Genomic DNA, 26,229 nt, shown 5'->3' with positions numbered 1-26,229 from the left:
CCTGATTCCCAGTCTGATCCTGAGTCTGAGTCTGATTCCCAGTCTGATCCTGATTCCCAGTCTGATCCTGAGTCTGATCCTGATTCCCAGTCTGATCCTGAGTCTGATCCTGATTCCCAGTCTGATCCTGAGTCTGAGTCTGATTCCCAGTCTGATCCTGAGTCTGAGTCTGATTCCCAGTCTGATCCTGATTCCCAGTCTGATCCTGAGTCTGAGTCTGATTCCCAGTCTGATCCTGAGTCTGAGTCTGATTCCCAGTCTGATCCTGATTCCCAGTCTGATCCTGAGTCTGAGTCTGATTCCCAGTCTGATCCTGAGTCTGAGTCTGATTCCCAGTCTGATCCTGAGTCCCAGTCTGATCCTGAACTCCATCTCCATTCACTCAACCTACAAGCCAGCTGCTCTATTCCCTGGCAACAACCAATTATCACAAGAACCATCATTATCCCAACCAATGAGAGAAAGACTGCTCTGTGTGTGTGTGTGTGTGTGTGGTGTGCGTGTGTGTGTGGTGTGCGTGTGTGTGTGGTGTGTCTGTGTGTGTGTGTGTGTGTGGTGTGTGTGTGTGGGGGTGGGTGTGTGTGTGTGGTGTGCGTGTGTGTGTGTGTGGTGTGTGTGTGTGTGTGTGTGTGTGGTGTGTGTGTGTGTGTGTGTGTGTGGTGTGTGTGTTTCTAGGCTTCATGGATTGAAAGTCTACTGTAAATATGGCCGCACACTACTGACCCTGACCACCTTTAAAGCGACAGTTTGACAAAAATAATTTGATAAATTTATTTATAATTAATATAAATAAATAATTCCATGAATGGAATGACCAGACTGATTACGGACTGTTACAGCGCCCCCCTCAGTCTGGTACAGTTAGCCCTGTTGACGGGGAAGCTCAGTTTTTAGTGGAATTGTTTATTTATTGTATTTAATGTTTATTTTATGAAAAATTAACAATATTTCATCTGCCTCCACAAATCCCAACATTTATGTGTGTGTGTGTGTGTTTATATATTTATTAAAGAAAAGGTCTGTATATGAGTTAACGAGCTCGGTTCTCATTGGCTGTCGTGTTGCGCTGTCTTGCTCAATCACTCCTTATGACCTGGGCCTGAGTGGGCGGGGCTAAGCTGCTGTAGACTGACTATATGTATGAACCATATGTAAATGTGATGACTGTGACGTCACAAAAGCAGAGGGGTCTGAACTCACCAGCATGACCTCCATGGTGGATGAGGATGAGGAAGGAGCAGGTGGGTGCTGTGCAGATGGAGGTCTGGACTCGCTCTCCTCGCTCTCCTCGCTCTCTCTGGCCGCCGTGCTTTCAGTCACACTTACCCTAAAACCACAAACCGGACCACCTGAGTGACCGAAACACCCCAAACCCAGAGCCCAAACCCCGGACACCGCCACTGAGGACAGGGTGAGAGGACACCGCCACTGAGACTGAGGACAGGGTGAGAGGACACCGACACTGAGGACAGGGTGAGAGGACACCGACACTGAGACTGAGGACAGGGTGAGAGGAGACTGAGACTGAGGACAGGGTGAGAGGACACCGCCACTGAGACTGAGGACAGGGTGAGAGGACACCGCCACTGAGACTGAGGACAGGGTGAGAAGACACCGACACTGAGACTGAGGACAGGGTGAGAGGAGACTGAGACTGAGGACAGGGTGAGAGGAGACTGAGACTGAGGACAGGGTGAGAGGACACCGCCACTGAGACTGAGGACAGGGTGAGAGGAGACTGAGACTGAGGACAGGGTGAGAGGACACCGAAACTGAGACTGAGGACAGGGTGAGAGGAGACTGAGACTGAGGACAGGTGAGAGGACACCGCCACTGAGACTGAGGACAGGGTGAGAGGAGACTGAGACTGAGGACAGGGTGAGAGGACACCGAAACTGAGACTGAGGACAGGGTGAGAGGAGACTGAGACTGAGGACAGGGTGAGAGGACACCGAAACTGAGACTGAGGACAGGGTGAGAGGAGACTGAGACTGAGGACAGGGTGAGAGGAGACTGAGACTGAGGACAGGGTGAGAGGACACTGCCCTAACCTCCACACAGCCCTGATTGCTCACCTGAGGAAGTCACCTGAGCTCGCCCACGACTAAGGACCGCAGATGAAGAGGATGAAGAGGATGAAGAGGGGGGTTCATCATGCCGCTCTCCGGAGAGTCAAACCCGGCCACATCTACAAAACCCAGAGTTTATCCCGGGTTAATCTGGACCCGAGCGAGAGGAGCGGCAGCCCTGCAGAACCCGGCTTCACTGGATCCCTCGCTGTTCCGCTGCGGGTCTCGGGTCTCGGGTCTCAGAGGACGGGTCCAGTATTTCAGGGCTCACCGGGACTCTCCTGCTGAACTAGCGCGAGCTGCCTAACGCACCGGCTAGCAGCGCTAACCACAGCTAGCCTCGCTAAACTTACAGCCGGAACTCGTTCCAATCGGCACACATGCTCCCTACTTAGTGCACTCCGGAGGAAGCACACACGGCAGCCATTTTGAAGTACACTCAAGTTCAAGCTTCGTTGAAAGTCAAACATTTTACTTTAATTAAAGGTTTTAATTACATTCTGATTAAGTCACTGTATTTTATTACGCTTTAACAAAATTCACTACAGTTTAATCGCCTGATTAAAATTCGCTATTTTTATACTGTAATTAGAGACCTGTTATTACGCGTCAATTAAACGTGACCAAATTTTAACACTTTTATTTATATGATTTTGTTTTTTTTACTCTTTAATAAAAACACATTACAATTTGAATAAAAGTTACAGTTAATTAGTTGTTGTTTTTTTACGTCACAATAAACGCGAGGCAGCCATTCTGAACTCATGGTAGGTGTTCTAGTTAGGTATCGAGAAGCTATTTGGGATGCGGCCCGGTAACTCCTCCGAGTTGTCAGCATGGTGGCGCGCTCAGGCAGACCAGCCACCGGGCGGAGCTGCGCAATGTTCCGCGCAGGTTGCGTAATCAGACCCGGACTGGTTGGATGTCGCCCTTCAGCAGCGGCGGTAAAGCAGTGCTGCCCCCCAGCGGAGAACTGGGGCAAACGCGTCAAATCCAGCAGCTGAACAGAGAACCAGGGAGCTCAGCGGGCAGGAGGGGTCACTGCAGCCTCACTGACCTCCAAATCGCTCACCTTTCAGTCTGCAGCGGCTGCCTAAAGCTTTATGACTACACCTGCCGAAAGATCACTACATTTCCCAGCAGTCCCCACTCTACTACCCATAGAAATGAAATATTCTGAATTGAACAGCAGTCGGTCTTTATTCTGAGTTCAGATGCATGTTTATGATCCTGTTTACATTTAATAGAACAGTGAAAGGGTCTCATCCTAAATGTTTACAGGAAGTGTGTGCATCACATTCTCCACAACAGAAAAACACTCAGTCCAGAAACTTCTTCACTGTTTATTTACTGAATTTAACATCGTGCAGAGGCAGAGGCAGAGGCAGAGGCAGAGGCAGGCCTGACACACGAGGTGCTGTTTATTAAATTCAGTAAATAAACAGGAATTCTGTCTAAAACGTGTTTCTACTTTAACAAGAGGGTCATTTGAACAGGTGTACCCAAACTTTTGCCTTAAAATGGCAGTAGCAATAGAGGACGTGTTGTACCTGGACCCAGTCAGAGCTGGAGTTCTACAGTGGAGGTTCTAGATAAGCTCCCCAGTCAGAGCTGTTCTACAGTGGAGGTTCTAGATAACCTCCTCCAGTCAGAGCTGGAGTTCTACAGTGGAGGTTCTAGATAACCTCCCCCAGTCGGAGCTGTGGTTCTACAGTGGAGGTTCTAGATAACCTCCCCCAGTCAGAGCTGTGGTTCTACAGTGGAGGTTCTAGATAACCTCCCCCAGTCAGAGCTGTGGTTCTACAGTGGAGGTGAAGGGAAGCAGACGTCTGAAGCTCTAATAAAAGCTCCTCACAGAAAGTTCTTCACCTAATGGTGATGAAGACGCTGCCTGATGCCTGAGACACGGTTCTACCAGAGTTCTGAGAAGAGTTCGGCTCTAGAACCTGCTTTTAGAACCAGATCATTAAAATGGTGGAGGGATACATGCTGCAGGGTGTAGTGCGGCTACAGAAAGTAGTCCCTAAAGAGAACTGGATTAGTTCAGATTCTCTATTCACTATTTTACCTTCATCATCATCATCATCACTCCATATAAAACTCAGAAGACTCGTGTAGCTGCACTGGTGGGTTTGGATAGAAAATAAATTATGGGCTGTATCTGTGTTGTAGTCATGGCGACCGACTCCGGATTCCGTTCACCTCCACTGTACAGAACCCCCGACTCTGACTGAGCTCAGCTCACGTGGGTTCAGGAGTTCTGCAGGGCCGTGGTGGAGCTTGTGTGGAGCATCACTGTACTGTACATGAACACACGGGCCACTCGAGCTTTAGACGCATCTTTAATGAAATTGTGATAAAAAGGTACAAAAATGCATAAAGACTCAGTTCAGTACAAAAGTGGATCGAGTCGCAGCAAAGTGAGAAAAGCACAACGCTTCACTCCGGAGAGGAGAGGAGTCGACAGGGAGGGTCGACCCCCCCCCTCTGAAAGCAGGAGTCACGAAGGCAGCAGAGAGACAAACCAGCCCAAAACCCCCCTCAGAATAATCAGACAGACGTTACAGTGAGAATCCCTCCACCCAGACACACAGACACCCTACAGCCCCCCACACTACAGACTGGATATGGGGGGTAACAGCACAGTGAGGAACAGTGAGGTTAATACAGAGGGAGGTGCAGTGTGGTCCGCTCCAGGGATGCTGGGAACAGGGTCCAAGCGGTCCCGAGAGACACAGACAGAATTACAGCATCTTTATAACGTGCTCAGTCAGTCCGGGGTGGAAAACGAGATCACGGTGGGGAAACTAAACCGACCTAAAACTGAACAGTGACGGTGAGTGAATACGTCTGGAGGACAATCATGAGCCGGGCCGGTTCTGATGAAGAAGCCATTCGTTCATCCACAAGCAGCAGCAGAAAAATACAAGAGAATAACGTAGGAGAGAGGGAGGGAGAGAGAGAGAGAGTCTCTGTAAGGCCGTTTAGAGAAGAGCTGGATAAAACGGGGAGCCGCGGGTCTCCGGGTCACGCTGCAGCAGCTGGACCTGAACCAGTTTGAGCCACACAGGAAACTTTAATTTAGTCTTGAAAGAAATCCTAATGTTGAGATTAAGTGCTGCGGTGTTGGGTGGGCAACCCCGTTTACTGCTGTACTTTAAATCACACACTTCAGAAAGTCACCCACCCACCCACCCATTCAAATGACAGTGTTGTATGTTTAAGTACCACAAGGGGGCGTGCTAAAGGTTGTCCAATTACACATTAGAGTCTAATTACATCATGCCCAGTAAAGCTGGACTAAAGGCTCCAGGTCAGATCCAGCCACGGCAGCGTGAAGAACCCGGCTGTCTGGCTCCTAGCGGGTTACTCCGGAGTCGGCTCGGAGGTCTCGCTCGTCACGTCCATGTCCTCCTCGCTGTCCCCACCGCCACGGGTCACCACACCACGCCGGACGTTCAGGGAGAAGTCTCCACCTGCGCCGCGCCTGAGGGGAGAATTCACACTGTGGTCACTCCACTGTTACAACTAACAGCAGCTAGGGGGCAGCATTTCTCAGAGAGGGTTCATGAATTTGAATCCTGAGCCGTGCTCTCTCTGGGTGGGTAGATGGCATCCTGAGGTGTATCCGTACCTGAGTTTGGTCTTCAGGCTGGAGACCTCGCGGTTCATGGCGTCGGCCGACTCCGTGGCATCCTCCAGCTCTCTCTGCAGCTTCCTGCGGAAGGCGTTAGCGCGCGTAGCATCCTCCTCCGCCTCCTCCAGCTGCCGCTTCAGCTGCTTCATGCGGACGTTGGCCTTCTCCATCTAAACACACAGAGGGAGAGAGACCCGGTCATCTCTCTCTCTCTCTCTCGCTCACACACTTGGGCATGTCTGCGGTGGTAAACGAGAGCTGGCCTTCTACTCCCTGTAAGAGGTCAGGCGGGTATTTGGCCAGAGGCAGAAGGCTGTAGGTGACGTAGCGTCTCACCTGGTCTTTGAACTGCTCACTGTTGCGTCTCTCATCCTCCACCTGCAGCAGCACCTCCTTCAGCCTCTTCTCCGTACGACGCGTCAGCTTCAGCGACTGTTGCCTCTCCCTGACACACACACACACACACACACACACACACACACACACACACACACACACCTCCAATGAAAAGCAGGCAGTGACTCTCAGCCTCTCCTCAATCAGGACCGTTTACCCTGCATGTTGTTTTCATGAGTTTTGAGAAAAGAGCCAATCAAGCTCGGTTCTGATCCAACTGATGGATCCTACACAGAGACAGAGAGAGCGCCGCTCATTCACCCACTTGCTCTCGCTGTCCAGCTGCTCCTCCAGCTGTGCGATCTTGGCCTCCAGGGCAGTGATGGTGGACTTGTACTTGCTCTTGACAGACCCCTCGAGCTCCTGCAGTTTGGCCTTTAGATCCTTGTTCTGGCGGTCCAGCTGTAAGCGCGCCCCCTCCAGGCGCTGGCTGTTACTGCGCTCGGCTGCCAGCTCTGTGCCAGACTGCTCAGCCTGAGGGATCAGATACACACGGTTACTGATCCGGTACTGCACCGTTCACAGCTGCAGGTCCGAGGAAAAGCGGGGTCACCCAGCAGAGCGTTACTGGATGCCTGCAGCTACTGTTCCCACACTAGTGCCTGAAGTCGCTGATTCTGATCTAATCAATCTAATCACAGATCAAAGGGTTTATATAAAATCCTATCTGTGCTCAGAGCATCACTGAGCGTCAGTCTGAGAGGAGCTGGAACCCGGAGCTTTAATGACTGTAATTATGAACCTGCATCGTGGCTTTCTTCAGACGGTCGTTTATCAGCTCGATGTTGGACTGCTCCTCGTCCAGCTCCTCCTCCAGCTGAGCGATACGAGCCTCCAGCTTCCTCCTGTCCTCGCTCAGCAGAGACCTACACACACACACACACACACACACACACACACACACACACACACACACACACACACACACACACACACACATTAAAGCACACTACCTCTCACCCAACCTTAAATCTAGTCCATGAGCTAAGGCAGATGAAGCTTCTATAGTTTCACTTTAATGTTGCTACAGGTGTTGGAGGCACGTGTGCACCAGACAGCTCTCTCTCTCCCCCCCTCTCTCTCCTCAGTTAGAGAGAGCATTCAGTGTGATGCTCTCAACCATATTGGGCTGGGTTTCCTTTAGGCATCTCTGCACCATGTCTTCAGCAGTGTTGAGGATATTTGGTAAATTTAACATTTTTGTTTATTTTATACTTAATTTTATTTCTCCGATTAAATCTTCAGTTTTCCTCTTTCATTTGTTCTTTTGCCTTCATTAATCATCATCATCATCATCATCATCATTATTATTATTATTCTTCCACTTCCCTGTTTTTAGTGGAACGCTCAGCTACCCTGAAAATGAGGACTGGTTGATCATGTTAAACAAACAGAAGGTTCCTCACGATTTGGAGTTGTGGCTGTTCAGCTCGTCCTGCAGCTCGTCTCTCTCCTGCTGGATCTGTTTCTTGGCGCGTTCAGCAGATGCCAGGTCCTACAGAGAGCAGGTCAGAAACAGTGGTCAGCGCACACAGCATTAATCAACCTAATTGATCTCTTCTAATAAAGCCTCAGTGTTTATTACTGCACTGTGCAGAGACACATTCTACAAGTATTTATATCATACTGCATCTAAAACCCCTCTGAACTCTGATTGGTTAAATCTCACATCAGAGTTCACCAGGTTTGTCTCTGCTCAAATCTGACCTCTAAGGAAGGAGTTCTCCAGCGCGGAGCATGCTGTTGATCATCTCGATTGGCTCATTTACTTAGTAATGACCTGTACTGATCTGTGGTTAAGGTAAAGTAAAGGCACCTCGTGAAGCTGGACGTTTTCTGCCTCCAGACTCTTCAGCTTGCGTTCGCTCTCCTTCGCCTCGGTCAGCGCCGCGTCCCGAGACACACGCACATCATCCAGCTCCCGGAGCTGATCCTTCTGCAGAGCCTGCACAGACACACACGGGTTTATCAGTAGGTTTCTCAGGTGTGTCCACACCTGTAGTGTCTCTAAGGTGTGTGTGTGTGTGTGTGTGTGTACCTGTAGTTTTTTGAGCTGTCTCAGAGCTTCGTCCCGGGCTTTGTTAGCGAGCTCGATCTGAGCCGCCAGGTCGGACAAGTCCATCTCCAGCTTCTTCCGCACGGACACGGCCAGAGCACGCTGCTTCTTCTCGTCCTCCAACTCCACCTCCATCTCACGCACCTGAGCAAGAGAGGGGGGTAAAAATCGGACTCAGAGTTGACCTTTTATCCAATCAGAACAGTGGGATCTGAAGACTGAGCACAACACTGCCATTTAGTGGGTCAGTGTCTTCCAGTCCCACCTCCCTAGCTCACCTGCTTGACCAGCTGCTTCCTCTTCTCCTCTCCCTGCTCGTCTCGGCCCTGCAGGTCACGATCAAATTGAGCTTTGAGGGCCTGCAGGTTGACCTCCAGACGCAGCTTAGCGTCCTCCGTGAGCTGCAGCTCGTCCTCCAGCTCCTCCAGCTGAGTCTTCATCTCCTCCACCTGCTGCTCCAGCGTACGCTTAGCACGCTCCAGCTCATGAACCTGTGCCAAGCAAACCTTCCATTAATCTCGCGCTTATTAAGACGTCCCGTCCTATAGTCTAACATCCACTTTCTGCATTCGACTTCAGTTACCGATCACCTAAAGGCTGAGTGTCGGCCCAAACCTACCCAGAGGCTCAACGCTGCAGCCGTGAGGAGTGGTAAGCTCGGACACAGCGGCAAAAACAAAAGATTTAGAACTGGCCCCGCCCCCAACCCACAGGATCAGATCAGGATTGGGTGAAGCTCTAATATCTTTCCCCTGTAATTCAGACGGTGAGAGGGAGCTCTACGTACGCTCTTGCCCACATCGTCCTTGGACGAGACCAGGTCCTCCATCTCTGCCTTCAGCAGCTTGTTGGCTCGGTCCAGTTCGTTGCGCTGGTCGGTCATGGCCTCCAGCTCGCGGGTCAGAGCCAGCGCCTTTGTCTCCTTCTCCCGCGCTTCAGCCTCAGCGCGGTCGCGCTCCTCAGCGTAGCGTGCAGACACACTCTTCTCCTCTGCCAGCATCTACACACACACACACACACACACACACACACACACACACACACACACACACACACACACACACACACACACACACGTACGTTTAATCTGCCTGACCAATCATGAATCACACATCAGGGAATCGTGATAAATCAGGAATATCTGCAGCAGCAGCTCAGCCCACTTTCTCATACCTGGTCAAATTTCTTCTGCTTCCTCTCGAGCTCCTGGGTGGTCTGTCTCAGGTGGTCCTGTCCCACCAGCACGTCGTCCAGCTCGCGCTGCAGACGGACCTTCGTCTTCTCCAGTTTGTCGTAGGCGGAGCTCTTCTCATCCAGACGCTGGTTCAGCGCCTCCAGCTCCCGCTGCAGCTTCTTCTTCCCCTCCTCAGAGCTCTCCAGTGATTGGGCCTCCGCCTCCATCTTCTTCCTCAACTCCGACAGCTGAGCAAGAGGAGCAGAGACGACCAAATAAAGCCGAACGTGCATTAGTGAGGGTTTTTAGGGCCGTGCAGGGTCAGATGATGAGAATTCTGGGAGATCTCTGTGGCTGACTAACGACTCTGATCTTGTTGATACAGGCTTGAGCCCAGGCCGGGCCGGGCCGGTTTGGGGTTTCTGATTGTGGTTGGTGTAAATTCCCTCTGTTAGATGATGTAATTAATGATCCCTACAAATATGGCTAACGCTGCTAGTAAGGCTCTGACCTGTGCCTGAGCGGAGCCGAGCTGCTTCTCTACGCTCTTCTTGCTCTCCTCCTCTTCCTCCAGCTGCTCCTTCAGCCGGTTCTGCTCCTCCTCCAGCTGACGGAGACGAGTGTTCAGAGCCAGCTTCTGACGGGTTTCCTCCTGTAGCAGACCCTGCACCCCAAAACAAGACGATATAATAATAAGATTATTATTATTATACACCATTATACAAGGGGTATGATATAGTCGAGGAGGTGAGCGAACGCGTTACCTGGGTGTCCTGCAGCTGAGACTCGACGGCGGAGGAGTCTTTTGCTACTTTGATGGATTTACTCTCCACCTCTGTGAGAGCGTTACTCAAACTGTCCAACTCCGACTACAGCAGAGACACAGAGCAGAGGGTGAGAAGACCCCCTCCAATATCAGGAAGAGTTCAGGTCTTAAAACGGCATATCATTAAAATGGTGGAGGGATACATGCTGCAGGGTGTAGTGCGGATACAGAAAGTAGTCCCTAAAGAAAACTGGATTAGTTGAGATTCTCTATTCACTATTTTACCACCATCATCATCATCATCATCATCCATATAAAACTCTGTGGCTTCACTGGTGGGTTTTACACGGAACCCGACTCTGACTGAGCTCATCTCTGAGTTCTGGAGGAATTTTGATGAATTGGTGGAGTTCCCCTTTAGTGAATAGTGTCGGAGTCTCATTCTGTCTGTTTATGTTTTACTGATCCAGGAACAGTGCAGTGTGCCCGACGTTCTTGTACCTGCATTTTGGTGACTTTATCGTTGAGCTCCTTCCTCTGCCGCTCGCTCTCGGTGTGTTTGAGCTGCAGCTCCTGGAGCTGAGCCTCGGCTTTCTTCCTGCGGTGCTCAGAGTCGTTCTTACCCTGGGTGAGAGACTGCAGCTCTATCTGCAGCTCACTGCGCTCGCTCTCCAGAGCATGCTTAGCCTTATCCACCGACGCCTTGTTCTGCAGGACACACACACACACACAATTAAATGTAAATCTGGCATTTCTTTGATTTTTAGAAAGTGATGTACTGAATTGAACAGACTGGGAAAAAAATGATCTGGACAAATAAAGTCACATAAAAGGTGTTTCCCTCTCCACCACTAGAGGGTGCTGTAGCAGCATCTCAGCGGAGGACTGTTTTCTGGGCAGGATGTGTAATATGGTGCAGGTGTTCTTGTGCTTTACCCTCTTGGCCTGCTCCAGCTGCTCGTTGAGCTCCTCAAAGGCCTGCGTGTGTTTCTGTCGCACTTCAGCAAGAAGCTGCTCGTGACCCCGAGCTTCATCCTCCAGAGTCTTCTTCAGCTGGGTCACCTCGGACTCCCTCTTAGCTCTGAATAGACACATCAGTGTTCTTTAAGCAGCTGTGACCTCCTCCACTTTGGGCTTCCACACACTGGCCACTTTATTAGAAACACCCACTTTACTGGGATGTGTTCATTAAACGAAATAAGTACAGAATCCTGCAGATCTGCTGAAGCAGCCTAAACCAGCTCTTCAGCTCTTCTACATGTTCTTCTCGTGGTGGCGTACCTGAGCTCCTGCTGAGCAGCGGTGGAGTCCAGGGTGTCCTCCAGCTCGGTCTTCAGGGCCTCCAGCTCCTCTCCAAGGTCTCGTTTTTGTTTATCAGCTTTAGCTCGAGCCGCTTTCTCCAGCTCCAGGTCCTCCTGCAGCTCGGCCACCTGCGCCTCCAGCTCCCGGATGGTCTTCTGGGCAGCGTTCTTCAGAGCAGTCTCTTGCTCCATCCTGCAGGAGGTGACGGAGCAGGTGGAAATGAGCCATGCAGACAAATCTGACAGCTTTACATCATGCAGTAACGACGCCCCCTGCTCTTTAACAGGGACAGATGTGCTAAAAGAGGGAAGGGAACTGGTCAGTTAGGATAATCACTCCACCTGGCCAGTGCAGCCTGTAGCTCCTCCTCTTTCTTGGCCAGCTGGGCGCGGAGCTCAGCGATTTGGGCCTGCAGCTCAGCAATCTGGTCGTGAAGCTCTGTGGAGTCACCCTCCAACTTTCTACGGTTCTTCTCCAGCTCCTGCCGGGTCTTCTCCTCGCGCCGCAGACGGTCTGCAAGAGAAAATCCATGATGTGCTTCCATTCACCCTGGCCACTTTATAAGAAACCCCTACCTTGTGCTTCCATCCACACTGGTAATTAAATATTCTAATGATTTTCACTAAAAATGTATCTTCTGAAATTATTTGAATATTCATTGAATTTTAAAGTTTTTTTGGCAGCTCTCACCATCCTTAACCGCTATTGCTAGGCTAACTTAGCAACTGTTTCCTAGCTAAAACTTCAGTCTAAAGGATTTGGAATATAAAATAAATAAATGCATATATTAATACATTTTCTGGCCTGTACCTGCAGGCTGCTTGGCTAAAGAACGGCTAACCCCCTGTCCACTTACCTTCCAGGTCGGTGATCATGGCCTCGTGTTTGTTCTTCAGCTTCTGTAAACTCTTGGACTTCTCCTCCTCCTCAGCGAGGTTCGAGCTGAACTCAGAGACCCTCTCCTCCAGCTGCTTCTTCTCCTGCAGGAATGCACCCAGAAACACACGGATTTGAGTGAAACTGATGATTTTAACTTCACACACACACAGTTTTCATTACCACACAATTATGTAAATTAGCTTTGCACTGATTGGCTGCCATGTATTGTGCCTCATTTAAAGAGCACTCAACATAGAAACGCAAGCACAAATAGAATGGGTGGAGCTACAGTGCTGTAGCTTGAATGGGCGGGGATATGTAAATGAGCTGACGCTTGTGACCGGACAGGTGAATGTCCTGGGTCTGTTTGTATGGTTGAGTCTCCAGGTGAGGACTGAAGGACTGGGGGAGTGAACAGTGTCCTCTAACCTTGTTGAGTTTAGCATTCTGGTCGTCCAGCACCATGACGTCCTCCTCGACCTTCTTCAGCTTAGCGTCCAGCGTGACCTTCTCCAGCTGCAGCTTCTGCCGAGCGGCCTCCTCCTCATCCAGCTGCTGCTCCAGATCCTGAGAGAGAGCAGTATGGGTATTAAGAATTATGAATAATAATATTTTTTTGTCTATATTGTCCAGCTCTGTTACTCGTCCCCAATGTTCATCTCCTTCAGCTCACCGTGATGTTCTGCTGCATCTTCTTCCTCTCGGCCTGCAGGTGCGTAACCCTCTCCTCCTCCTCCTCCACGCGGGACTCCAGGTCATGCAGGATCTCCTCCAGCTCCTGCTGCCGCACGGCTAAGCGAGCCCTCATCTCCTCGGCCTCCGCACACAGCTCAGTCTCTGCCTGCAGCTGCTCCTGCAGGGCCTGCTTCTCCGCAGACAGCTGACAGGAAGTCACAGTGTGTGCAAGTGAGATGTTTGCACAAGGTCTACTTGGATTATACAGGTGAATTACAGGTGAGGACGTACCTGCTGCTGCTTTTCGATGTACTCCTGGAGCTGCTGCTCAGCCTGCTGCTGTCTCTCCTTCACCTTCTCCAGCTCCTCATCCTTAGCCTGCATCTCCTCTTCCTGACGGGTCACCTGCAGCAGAGGCTTCACCTGAGGACACACACACACACACACAGTTAGGGTGTGTATGTGTTGCTCTTTAAAGGTGTGGTGAGTGGGTTCGGTTAGACAGAGTGAGATTTGTAAAGAGAGGTAACCTTGGTGAAGAGTCTCCACCACTGCCAGTTCCTGAGTTTGAGGTACGCAGCGCAGTTCCTCTGGATCACCCTCATAGCAGTCAGCTGCTGCTGCCGCTTAGTGAACGCCCTGCAGGAACACGCGCGCACACACACACACACACACACACACACACACACACACACACACACACACCAATGTGTTCATTATCCAGTTTCTAATTAATACCAGACTGTTCACTACAATTGAGCAGCTATAGCACTTTTTGAAATGCAATTCTGTCACATGGGGTAAATATTATGCTGCATACAATAATAACACTGATATTACTGTCATAACTTTGCCGTTGTCCTGCAGAAATCTCGAATTTTGATTTTCACCATTTTTTTTACTACATAATGCGAGTACGACAGCAGTTCTTTACCAATAGAAAAGATTTTCTACTCATGTAAGGCTGATTTTGGAGATACAAGGTTTTTGCAGGACAGTAATGTTATGCAAGCATCTGCCCAAACAGAAATCTGAACCCTACTTCCTAGCCACGTATCCGCGACACCAGGCCTGGAATTTGAGGATGACGTCAGTGATCTTAATGTCCCGCTCCTCCTCCAGGTGAGCCAAAACTCCGGCCCGGAAGAACACTTTACTCTGGCCGATCCGGTACAGGTTCGAGTCCAGCTCCAGGGCTTTGATCTGATGGTAGAGGAGACGGGTTAAATTAGGACGGGCTTTAAAAGCGGCTGACAGGGTTAACCTGGAGACTGTAAAATAACTCCTACCATCAGCACACAGGCCTGCTTTCCATCCATGAAGCCCTTGGGGATGGCATTCGGGGTGAGCAGCTCATACCTGAGGAAGCATAAGTGCATTAGTTTAAAAATTATAAATATAATAAATATAAATAAATAAATAACTAAATAAAATAACAAAATATGATGAATATTGCATGTACCTCTGTCTGAACTCCTGGAAGACGATGCGGTTGGGGAAGCCCTGCCTGCAGATCCGGATTCCCTCCAGAACCCCGTTGCACTTCAGCTGGTCCAGGACCAGGTGGGGCTCCAGTTTACCAGCCTGCAGGAGGAGAAGGAGGAGGAGGACATGATTACTGGAAATACAGCAAAATCAAATCACTCCTGGATGCTGCTAGCCATCATGGACATCTGTGACCGAACACAAGGAGCTTCTTCACAGGTTTCAGATATAGGCCGTGCTAGCCTTCACTCTCCCAGCGCTGGTACCATCATGCGAGGGAGGGCACTGGGAACGGCTAAACTGGGGAGAAAACTAGAAGAATAATAACACCCACCCTAAACTCTACCCCAGCCTTACTCATGCCCGCTTCCACCCTTACCTTCTTCTCGTGGTTGGGGATGATGCAGCGGACGAAGTTAGGGTTGGTGTTTCTGAGCGTGGTCATCAGATTGGTCAGCTGCTCTTTGTAAAGCTGGCCCACGGTCCGGAACATTCCCTTACGGGTCTTGAACGCTCCATGTGCCGAGTCCGCCATTCCCGCCACTTTATCCAATCCCACAATCCGGTCCACTGTGGAGAGAGCGCAGCAGGATCTCAGCAGGAGCAGAAACTCAGGATTTCATAACCAAATCAAAAAGAAACAGTAATTCTAACACAGAGTTCTAACAAATTAAGCAGGTGTCCCAATACTTTTGTCCATATGGTGTATTAATGGTTTCTTTTGAAATCAAGGGTATTAAAGAGCTGATCCTGCTTCTGTTGGAGAAACTGTCTCTACTGTCCAGAGAAGAAGACTTTCTACTAGATTCTGGAGGAGGAGCATTGCTGTGAGGATTTGATTTGAGCATTAGTGAGGTCAGGATGTTGGATGATGATCACCACCCCACCTCATCATCCCCAACTCATCCCAAAAGTACTGGATGGAGCTCCTTCACCATCATTCCAGAGAACACAGCTCAATGCTTTGGAGACAGCGTGTAGCTTCTTTAGCCTTGTAGCAACATTTAGCCTTAATCACCAGACTGGATGACTTTAGCTGGCCAAGAAGTCAGTAATTCAACAGTTCCCCTGGATGACTGACCATCTAAAAAACAACCATCTCACCGTCTTTCCAGAGGTCAGACACAAATCTGTCTGAGGACTGGTTGAGCAGAGTGGTCACGTTATCGTTTAGAGGGTCCATGTTCTTCATCAGCCACTCATCCGCTTTATAATCCACCTGAGGAGGAAGAGGAGGAGGAGGAGGGTTGGAAAGAGTTTTTGTTGGTTTTAAACAAGTAATTTAACCTACACCCCCCTCCCCTTCAAGGGCTCTTCTTACCTTTCCAGCGTAGTGGATGATACAGAAGTCCACGTCATCTTTAAGCTTTTTGGGTTTCTGGAATTTCGGGTGGTTACCCTGTTCTTGAACCACTTTCTCCACAAAGCTCTTGTCTGTGGCTTTAGGGAACCAACACTCCTCATCCAGCAGAGCCAGGATACCAGGGGGAGCAGCCTGTGGAGGTGGGGGGTGAAGGATAAGACATGAGACACAGGCACAGCAGATGTGGAAGGAGAATGCTAAACCACCTCGTCAAACAACGGTTATGTCAGGAGAATTTCCCCCTTCAGGGTCACCCCCTGTAGGGTGAGGTAGGCTTCCAGAATTTGCTGGTGTAAAAATGAACCCAGGCTTAACCCGGACAGTTAGAGAGGTCTTCTCATACAATTCTCCACCAGAAGGCAGCAGGCTTGTTTAGATGTTCCTGAAGATCACAGTGGAACAGTGCACCACCACACCAGAGTCTGCCAAATAGTCCTGAAGCACTACTGCCTGGTCCGGCTGACTGACCGCATACACTTCATTTGTTTTGTTATTGATTTGACTTTAATCTAATCGCTAACTGCTGCTTTTAGTTTCAGTGGCCGAAGCAGTGACCTGCTGTTGAGGAGCTGGTGAAGAATGAATCAGACAAAAAAACAAAAACTCACAGGTCTCTCAATGAGGTCGATGCAGGGCTGCAGGTCCAGGCCGAAGTCGATGAAGCTCCACTCGATGCCCTCGCGCTGGTACTCCTCCTGCTCCAGGATGAACATGGTGTGGTTGAACAGCTGCTGCAGCTTCTCGTTGGTGTAGTTGATGCACAGCTGCTCAAACGAGTTCAGCTGGAGAGAGGAGGAGAAGTGACAAATTTATATAATCATATGAGCATTATATAGAGCATTATAGAGCGCCCCCTAGGCGCGTGTGGCTCATATTAACCCTAGTTGCAGCCGCTAATTATTTTAACACAAATATTTCCCCAATCCCAGATGTACCTCAAAGATCTCAAAGCCGGCAATGTCGAGAATGCCAATGAAGGACGCCCCCTGCCGCTTGGTTTTGTCGAGCGCTTTGTTGATGCGAGCAACAAGCCAGCGGAACATCCTCTCATATGTGGCTTTGGCCAGAGCCTCCACAGCGAACTCCGCCTGCTCCTGAGTCTGAGCCTTCTGCACATAATCCCGGCCCACCTTGATCCGCGGAGACAGGATAGCGCGCGTAAAGTCCGTCACGTTCATGCCCAGCAGATGGCAGACTTTCTGTGCAGCTGGACAGACAGACAGACAGACAGACAGACAGACAATATTACACATGGAATACCGACACACTGCTGTCCACTTCAGCCAACTTCTGTTGAAGCTCTAAACACATCAATATCCAGAAAGAATAAAAGGTACTAGATAAACGTACCAGTGTCATCAGGCATAGAGGCCTGGTCAGAGTTCCGCTCCTTCTTAAAGCTCATATTCCCCAACTGCAGGACCGCAGAAACCACCTTCAGCAGACCTGCGAGAACGAGAGAGACAGGTACGTATAGATCCCTCTCCAAGCGTGATGGTCATTTTTAAACAGACTAAAATCCAGCTTCTGGAACCTGTCTGCTCGTCCTCGGGGATGCTCATGATCTTGAAGGCCTCCAGGGTCTCGGTGAACAGGTCCCGGTCCTGCTGACCTGGGATGGTCACTTTACCGTTGGAGAGGAAGCGGTATTTACTGTAGTCCTCCAGACACAGCTCGGCTGGACACACAGCAGATACAGCACCAAGGTCAGTGAGAAGCTACTGAGAGTCAGATTATTAGACCTGCAAGAGCTAAAGAAAACCTTCAGAGTGACATCACAACAACATTGACGGTTTCCCATGACGACCACGTCAGTGTAATTAACTGACGGGACAGTGATGGGGTTTAGGGTTGAATAAGGTGAGAAGTTCATTACAGAGCAGTTTGTCCCCGGCTCCGGAGAGCAGGTAGTAGAATATGTGGAAGGTTCTCTCCTCTTTAGCCTGTCTGATGGCGCGAGACTTCTCCAGCAGGTCTGATCATCAGCCTGTCAAGGATAAACAGCCGTACTGATACACCTCCCCTGATTTTCTTAGTCATTTACACTCCCAAACCATAAATGGGTTCTAGTACTGAAGAAGGGTTCTTTGATTCAGAACCGTGGAACCCTTTTAGGTGCTAGATGCTTCTCTACTACCATGTTCTTCTCATTATGTTGGTTTTACACACCCACGCACCCCAGGGTGTAACGGGACCGGCCAGATCAGGATGAACCTGGGTCAGAGAGACTGTCTGACGGATTAACTGGTTTACGCACAGGTTTCAGACGCAGTGTAAATCGTAAGCCCTCTCCATACACTGAAAGGATACAGGTCTCGATGTTCGCTCCAACGATGTAGCCGTTGACGTCGAAGTTGATCCTGATGAATTTACCCTGTGGGAGGAAAGCAGGAGTTTAGGGGAACTGTTCAGCAGTCTGTGTTTTCTAGAGTTAGCTGTAGACAGGCTAGCAAGTTCAAGCCATTGACCAGATTACTACTATTATTTTTAATCCCCTCATTAATATCAATATTAATACTGATCCCAGACAGACGCAACGTCCACATTACTGCCGGCAAGTCTGAACTCGCCTCTTACTGGAATTTTCTGTTGCATGTTAAACGCTGCACTTCGCTCTTGCTACTCTTTGCACTTCAGGTGAAGGCCAACTGTGTTCTCCGCCTGTACTCGTGCTGAGCAACGAGAAACCAGCTTAGTAATAATTAGTTAATGAGCAAACATTAGCTCATTAGCTTACAAATCGAGACGAGTTGTCGTTCTTCACAGTCTTGGCGTTTCCGAAGGCCTCCAGAATGGGATTAGCCTGCAGCAGCTGCCTCTCCAGCTCCCCCTGCAGGACAAAGTTACACACAGAAAAAAATTAATAAATTTACACTTCCCTTCTACAGCAGTGGTGCAGCAGACCAGCACCTTCGAGCCAGCAAGCACATTCCCTTTTCCCCCAATATTAAGAGCTCCTGCAGGGCTTCAGTTTCCTCACTTACTGACCCCTCTAAAGTGCAGAAACACAGATCAGGCAGAACAGTGGACATGAGTCACCTGATAAACACTCAGACCAGTGAAAGGGGGGGACAGGGGAGTGTGTGTGTGTGTGTGTGTGTGTGTGTGTGTGTGTGTGTGTGTGTGTGTGTGTACGCAGGAGAAAGGATGGAGGGATGGAATACAGAGGAGAGGAGGGGGATAACTCACATGGGACAGACTGCTGCTGCTCTGCAGGGAGGAAGAGGAGAGAGAGGAGGGTGAGCACCGAGGAGAGGAGGACATCAGTCATTTTTTAACTGAATCTAAAGACATCAGTTCATCACAGTGTAACATCAACCTTCAGTCAGACTTAGAGCCTACAGCACCCTAGCCCCACCCACTCCACCTACAGCACCCTAGCCCCACCCACTCCACCTACAGCACCTTTTACACAAAATTACATTTCATAAGAAACTTTCATGTAAAATTACCCTCTCAAACATCAGTCATAAACCACATCACAACCTCCAACCACCATCACCTGACTGAATTACACCCCAGAGGGCAGAGTGTGTGTGAGAGAGAGAGAGAGAGAGAGAGAGAGAGACTCACCGGGTCTTTCTTATTCTTGGAGGATGATGCAACGTGAGCCAGATACTGGATGACTTTCTTTGTGTTCTCCGTTTTTCCAGCTCCGGATTCGCCTCTGAAATAAACAGAAAGAGAGAGAAACCTGAGCAACATCAGCCCGGGAGAACTGACCAGATCCTCCATACAGTACCCGTGTTAGGCGGAGGTGTGGGTGGTGGAGAAACAAGCTTACGTGCACAGGATTGACTGATCCTCACGATCTGCAGAGAGAGGAGGAACAAGAGGAGATATTTAAAAAATTCATCCTGTAAAGTTGGTATTTTGAAGACACCAGGTTTTGCTCAGCAGCAACTATACAAAAGCAAAAGTTTGTGCACCCCTGGTGTGACTGCACATATAGTTGTAAATGTAAACCCAGACTGAAGACCCTCCTCTTCTGAGAGTACTTGGGTGAAGAGTAGAGTATTATGGTCTCCATGTTGACTTGTGTTTAGTCTAAGATTAGAGGATCTGAATTTTAGTCTATTTAAACTAGCTGAGGTTCTTCTTGGGTAAACAGTGAAGCTGAGAGATCTCTGAAGAAGAACTCTGGAGAAGAGAGTCTGGTAAATACCGTAAATGTAAATGCAATGTAAATAAGTCACATTCTCCACAGAGATGCACCCCCCCCGTATACAGGCCGATATCTAAAGCGGTTGATGTGTGTATCCGAGGACGGGGAGGAACTTTTGTGTGTAGAAATGTTTTACAGAGAAACAGCATTTATTACAGGTTCTAAACACAGTAAAAAGAACCGTGTTAGTGCAGGTCTATATAAAGTATCCCCCCGTACAGGTGGGATTCCCACATCGCTGTATAATACAGACCCTGCATCATGCTCCTGTAAGCCGTATCGGTGATGGCGTAGATGTGGGGGGGCATCTCGTGTCTCTTTTTGCCCTTATACATCTCCACTATCTCCTCAGTGTAGATGGGCAGATGTTTATAGGGGTTGATGACCACGCAGAACAGGCCGGAGTACGTCTGCCCAGGAGGGAGAAGAGAAAGCACACAGTTAAACAGCTGTGTTAGCGCTGCTAGCCATGTTTTAGCCTACACTGCTAACACACGATGAGGATTTCCCAACCGTGATCGCTAGCCAGTTTGCATGATCCCCACCATCTACTGTACTACAGCTGGTGTTGGGTACTATAAGGGACAGCTAACACCGCTAGCAAGCCACACAGCAGTGTGGTATGTAGGCTGGGATTGGGCTACAGATAAGATGTACAGATAGCCAAAGTACAACTGTGGGCAGAGCATGAACATGCAAATTATTACATTATCAGATTGTAACTGAGGTCATGTGGTGTGGTCCGTTACTGATTGGTCACTCACGTAAATGAGGCCGGAGTAGTATCTGTCCTTCAGGTTGTGCAGCACGGAGGCCTCGTTCAGGCAGGTCAGCTCCGCCATGTCCTCCACCTTGCTGAACTTGGGCGGGTTCATCTTCTGGATGTCGTCCTTGTTCACTTTGACCTTCTTGCCCGAGTCAGAAAGCTCCACCGTACATTCGTCTCCTTTCTCCTCCTTAATGGAGCCGGCCTCATAGCCCAGTTTCTCCGACGGGACCCACACCAGCTTCTTGGAGGCCCAGTCGGCCTGGGCCAGCGGGTCACTGATCGCACTGCGGTCGCCATACAGGAACCTCTCCGCGTCCGACATGGTGGCTGGAGGAGGAGGTTTGAGGAGAACGGTTATTGAAAATATGGGCATGCAGCGCTTAGACGTCCCGTCAGCACACGTCTGTCTGAGCTACAGGCTAATGTGGCTAACCTCAGTAAGAGTTGTGTAAACCGTTGAGTCATTCATCACAGACTTGCTTCAAACTGGTTAAGTAATCTCTAGAGCTTCACGAGTGTCTTCTGACACTGAAGGACTCGCTGTTCTCTAGAAATATGGACTCAAAGTTAGCATGGCTAAACACTGCAGCAGCCTCCATTCCATCAGGTCCCCGTACTTTCAGGGCAGCTAACCTTCCATTAGGATCAGCCCGGTGTGGGACGTCAGCAGCGAGGTCTCTACAGATTTCCTTTTTAGAACAGAAATTAAACCAGATTTCCCCTCATCCCCGAACACCATCAACAGCCGGGGTCCAGAATTCAGGCTGCTAGTGAGCTCTGCTCCACCCTCCATCCACGTTCTAGATAACAAAGTTATACAGCGTCAAACCACACAAGCAACTCCATTAGAGATCACTGAACATCGCCACACTGGTTAGTGCGTGAGGACTAATTTACGTCTGTGAGGACTAATTTACGTCTGGAGCTAACCAGTGGGTATAGTGCTGCCTTCACGTTCTCCTCAGACGTTCTTATACTGACCACTGGAGCTTGGAGTACATGTGAATTCTGTTCAGAAACATGAACGAAAGATTTTCATTTACTTCTATTTTCTTGTGGCCAAAAGAGAATTTCCCTCACTGCTAATTACAACTGAGGTGGCGTCCCTGAGCTTCTCAAATACAGTATTCACAACTGTAAACAGGCTAAATAAATAAATAAATAATAAAAACTGCCGATCGTTCATCAGGATCGTTCATCAGTGTGCACGAACACACCTGGTCAGTAAACAAACCACTCATTTACCTGCTTCACCCTCAAACACCTTCCCAGCTGAGAGACGTCTCACTCAGTCATTAGCCGAATTCCTTACATTCCACACGTCCCCATTCCAAAATACTACCCATGACTCCCTGCTCACTCTCCCCCACAGCTTCATCCAAAACCAGGGCTGCTCATCATCCACGGCTGCAAACACTGATTCCCCAATACTGAGACCCTGAGCGTGGGCCGACCCCGTCCAGCATTTCTCTCTTTATAAACTAATCAGATCTAAACGTCGTTTTCTATAACCGGAGCTCCTCAGCAGGAGCGGGAGCTGCAGGACGGTCCCGTCACAGGACCGTCTTAGAGTCCCTCAGATATTCCCCATCACTCCTCGACAGGGTCTGAAGGCTGAATCTTCAGTTACCCCTCACACCGGCACCATCTCCCACACATCAGGAGCTGAATAATCTCAGAAACACTAGATCACGCTGTTCCTGCCGCTGTACGACTTATCTAGAACAGGGCCTGAGTTACGGCTGCTAATGTTTTGGGCCGGGTCAGATGGCCGGGTCAGATGGCCGTGTTTGGGTTGGTGGGATTTTCTGCTATAGAAGATTTTAAAGAGAAGTCTGGGGAATCTCTGCAGAACCTGTAAGCAACAGAACAGCAGATTCTCAGCAGTGCGGGACAGAAAGCATCACTCTAGGGGGGAAAATTCCTGGGCAGGTTTGGACAGAGAAAAATCTCATTACACGCCACACCCCGAACACCGCAGCGCTGTAAACCAGACCTAGAGGAAATGCAGAGAAGCGCTCCCTGCTAATCGAACCCGCAGCAATTCTGAATGAACAGCCCAGAGAAAACTGAGGCCTGCTGAGCGCTGTGGTCTGGACAGACCGGAGAACCCAGGGACCTGGGTCAGGACCTCAGACTCATTTAACCTAAATTATTTCCTTTAGTCAACTAAATTAGCACTAAATTAATCTCACCTGGAGCTGTGATTGGTCAGCATGCTGGAGGGGGACAGTATGAGAATAACATTACTGTAATCATGATACAGTATACTGTTCACAGCAGATAATCAGCACCTGACCGCACAGACCCTTTAAAAGAGTGCAGGTAATTCATCAGAACTGAGGTCAAAGAGCTGCAAAAAGAGCTCCCAATACAGCTTACCCCCAACACAGAGGACCCCCAACCAGGGAAAGCAGCACTTCACAACCCAACGCTTCTTTAAACGGTCACAAGCTTCTGTACAGAGAGATGGACACAAAGGCCAAAGGTCAGCATTAGAAAGCAGGGAGTGGCCTGAAGCTGTAGGAACGGACCTGAAACGGCGCCGGAGCGACTGATGAGAGCGCGAGAGGAAGACACGTGAGAGAGGAAGAGATAAAGAGATTAACCGAAAGCACAGTCATCTGCGTGTCTGTAAGATCATTAGCAGCTCAGACTCGAGCGCTGGGAGGATGGCTGTGTGTGTTGGGATCGAACAGCTGCTCAGTTGGCCTCCTCCAGCCCGGCCCGGCCCGGCCCTGCCCTGCCCTGCCCAGCATCAAACCAAATGTGAGGAAATGACACGAGCAAAAACATGAAGTAAAAACATGAGAACACCAATGAGGAAGAGGACGTTTCTTCATAACGTTGACACACTTCCTCTAAAGCTGAGGACATCCTGACACAACCCGGCCTGCTCTCACTCACACACACACACACACACACACACACACACACACACACACACACACACACACACACACACGTGTGACCGCTCAATCAGTCAACACACACACAGTCCATCAGTTGAGAGTCTGCTGACAGAAGTTCGTACTGACCTCAGAGAGTCAGTGGATCACGTCTGGACCCTGAAGGGCTCGTCTTTACTTTACAACGGGAGATGCTAGGCTAACACTGCTAACACACACTGGATTAGACCGTGTCCAATCTCACCTCTGCAGACACGCACAAACATGAATGAAGAAATAAGAGGAGGAGACTGGTGACCGTCCATCTCCAGCATTTGTTAGCAACATTAGCACTGTTAATGCTACATTAGCCTCATAGCTAACTGACTCCAAGTTTAATAGTTTTAATGGATCTGAAATTCTGATCGTTCTGCTTGACGTGTACAAGCGTCCTCTACTCGTTAGCACTGGAGCTATGATGCTAATGTTAATGTATGACCAGCAGGCTACAGGAACACCATCCCCTCCTCCCTTACTCAACACGGGTCATCCCTCGCCCTCGGCTGCAGCTCAATCCGGCCCGAAATCTCAAAAAGAACTGACCAGCGCTGAACCTCCGCCAGAGTGGTCAGTCAAAGAGCAGAAAACAGGAGCAAGTTCTAAACTCTTAACTCCATTTTCATGGAAGTCAATGGACAGATCCTTTAAAGGGACACTCTCAATCCGCTGCCTCTGTGGAGTACCACACACTGCCCACGGCCCGCTCCAACGGCCCGGTACTGCTTAGAGAGGCCAAGATGGATATTAAAGGTTCGAAACTGGATTAGTCTTTTAGGGAGTTAGGAGTTTTAGACCTGGAGTAAGCCTAGTCTTATACTGAGTCATAGTGTCAGCAGTAATGCACCACTTTAACCCACTTTAACCCAGATTCAGAACCAATATGGACCTGAGGAATCAGTCCACACATCAGAACGGACGAAGGCCCTGGACTTTCTTTAACAACAGCACGGATTCCTCAAGTACTGAACATTTACTGAGAAGACAGACTGTGTGTGTGTGTTGAATTTGTCCCCTGAAGGCACAGTAAGGCTGGGTGTGTCCTGCAATGCTAACACTGTGCGTTACACAGCAGAATCCAGCCACCCAATGCCCACAGCACAACACTCAGGAAAGGGTCAGTAGTCAGTCCCTAAGGAAGCGTTCAGCACTAAAGGCATTTGGTGGTCAGTCAGGACTGAAGACTGGGTCAAATATCAGTGCAGAAATGAGTACTTTTTAAACCACTCGGTGGTGATGACCAGTGATGGCCTAAAGAACTGCCGTCTGCAACAGTAATCAGAGGAAGGGTCAGTAGCTAAAGACAAATTCAGTAGTGAAATGAACGGTCAGCAGTGAGGGTCAGTAGTCTGTAGTGAAGGAGAAGTCAAGAGAAAGCAGTTAAATGTAGTGGACAGGAGTTACATGTGAAACGGTCAGTAGTTAATAAAAGCAGTGGCCAAACGTCAGCAGTTAAATAAGCCGTCAGTAGTTAAGAGGTCAATTGTCAGAAGTGAAGGGTGTGACCAGCAGTCAGTGATAACAGGTGTGTTCAGTAGACATTAGTGGAGAGGTCAGCAGTTAATAGAGAAGCAAGTGGCCAAAGGTCAGCAGTTTAAGTGGTCAGTAGGTCCTAGTGAAAGGTGTGGGTCAGTAGTGGAGGTCAGTAGTTAACAGTGAGGGGAGACATTAGTAGTTATTAGTGGATGGGTCAGTAGTTATTTGCAGACAGGTCAGTAGTTATTAACGGTCATTAGGAAAGGGGTCAGTAGTTAGTAGTGCTGACAGTGTTCAGTGGGCAGTAGCAGGTTAGGTCAGTCATTAAGGAAAGGAGTGGTCAGTAGCTAACAGTGAAGGGACAGGTCAGTAGTTAACAAAGGGCGTGGTCAGTTGTGAAGGGCGTGGTCAGCAATAAAAGTTTAGTTTGTCTAAAGTGGAGCTTAATTCGCCCAATCAGAACTGTCTGTAGTTCACACCTAAACCAGCCAGGCTAAACCACACACACACACACACACACACACACACACACACACACACACACAGTGAAGCACGCGAGGTACAGACGCCGAGGAGTCGGTGTTCAGCGCGCACTCGGGGGAATTTCCAGTTAACTCTCCTCAGTCACACGCGCACGAAACTCTTTACCGCGAGCGCAGAGAAGAAAGCAGGCGCGTGCTCAGGTGGAGAGTGAAGGTGTGTGTACTCACCTGCTGCTCTGCTCCTCCAAAGCGAGTGTGTGTCGATGGAAAAGCTGCAGTTTAATCCCCCTCAGCTTTAGTCTGTCTGTCTCTCTCTCTCTCTCTCTCTCCTTCCTCTTTCCCTTCAGCTTCTCTCTCTCTCTCTCTCTCGTTCACGCTCCAGCTGAGTGGGCGCGGCTAATGACGTGTGGACCCGCCCACTTTTTATCAACACCAGCTTTCACTCCACGTTCAATCACGCAGGCGGAGGGATCTGATTGGAGCATTAATCAGCCTGAAGCGAGTCCGCTCGGCTCACACAGTCATAACGGGGGTCAACATTATCACAGTCACACAGTCAAAAGTATTTGGACACAGCAGGCCTGCTTATT

General features: G+C 49.5%; 1 protein-coding gene and 1 long non-coding RNA gene across 3 annotated transcripts in view; both read right to left on the bottom strand.

The window, feature by feature from the left end:
• LOC140559289 (uncharacterized) overlaps positions 1 to 2,410 on the bottom strand; it is a 4,172-nt gene extending 1,762 nt beyond the window's left edge. The window contains exons 1-3 of one of the 2 annotated variants that reach the window (XR_011979875.1): positions 2,076 to 2,410; positions 1,201 to 1,327; positions 350 to 410 (exon numbers count right to left, since the gene is read on the bottom strand). This is a non-coding gene — a long non-coding RNA (uncharacterized lncRNA). Of the gene's footprint in view, positions 1 to 349; positions 411 to 1,200; positions 1,328 to 2,075 lie in introns of those variants that run through there. The other variant, XR_011979876.1, reaches the window with a different exon arrangement.
• Positions 2,411 to 4,392: 1,982 nt separating this feature from the next.
• myh9a (myosin, heavy chain 9a, non-muscle) lies at positions 4,393 to 25,975 on the bottom strand. The gene is made up of 41 exons (XM_072683272.1): positions 25,868 to 25,975; positions 20,732 to 21,063; positions 20,221 to 20,377; positions 19,587 to 19,614; positions 19,376 to 19,469; positions 18,992 to 19,012; positions 18,540 to 18,632; positions 18,113 to 18,176; positions 17,679 to 17,777; positions 17,337 to 17,480; positions 17,153 to 17,248; positions 16,738 to 17,009; positions 16,411 to 16,584; positions 15,761 to 15,934; positions 15,544 to 15,658; positions 14,819 to 15,009; positions 14,417 to 14,538; positions 14,244 to 14,313; positions 13,997 to 14,157; positions 13,485 to 13,593; positions 13,246 to 13,377; positions 12,953 to 13,159; positions 12,709 to 12,846; positions 12,257 to 12,380; positions 11,742 to 11,913; positions 11,380 to 11,592; positions 11,035 to 11,179; positions 10,600 to 10,806; positions 10,097 to 10,201; positions 9,844 to 9,996; positions 9,332 to 9,580; positions 8,946 to 9,158; positions 8,437 to 8,649; positions 8,141 to 8,302; positions 7,919 to 8,047; positions 7,509 to 7,597; positions 6,845 to 6,968; positions 6,368 to 6,576; positions 6,043 to 6,151; positions 5,704 to 5,876; positions 4,393 to 5,556 (listed from the first exon to the last, which is right to left on the bottom strand). The coding sequence occupies exons 2-41, from the start codon at positions 21,056 to 21,058 to the stop codon at positions 5,436 to 5,438; spliced, it is 5,898 nt and encodes a 1,965-aa protein (XP_072539373.1). The 5' UTR covers positions 21,059 to 21,063; positions 25,868 to 25,975; the 3' UTR covers positions 4,393 to 5,435.
• Between the last annotated feature and the right edge of the window lie 254 nt (positions 25,976 to 26,229).

The sequence above is a fragment of the Salminus brasiliensis genome, chromosome 7 (genome assembly GCF_030463535.1).
Source record: "Salminus brasiliensis chromosome 7, fSalBra1.hap2, whole genome shotgun sequence".
NCBI lineage: Eukaryota > Metazoa > Chordata > Actinopteri > Characiformes > Bryconidae > Salminus > Salminus brasiliensis.
The sequence above is the reverse complement of the archived record's forward strand: the minus strand, read 5'-3'. Positions and strand labels throughout refer to the sequence as shown.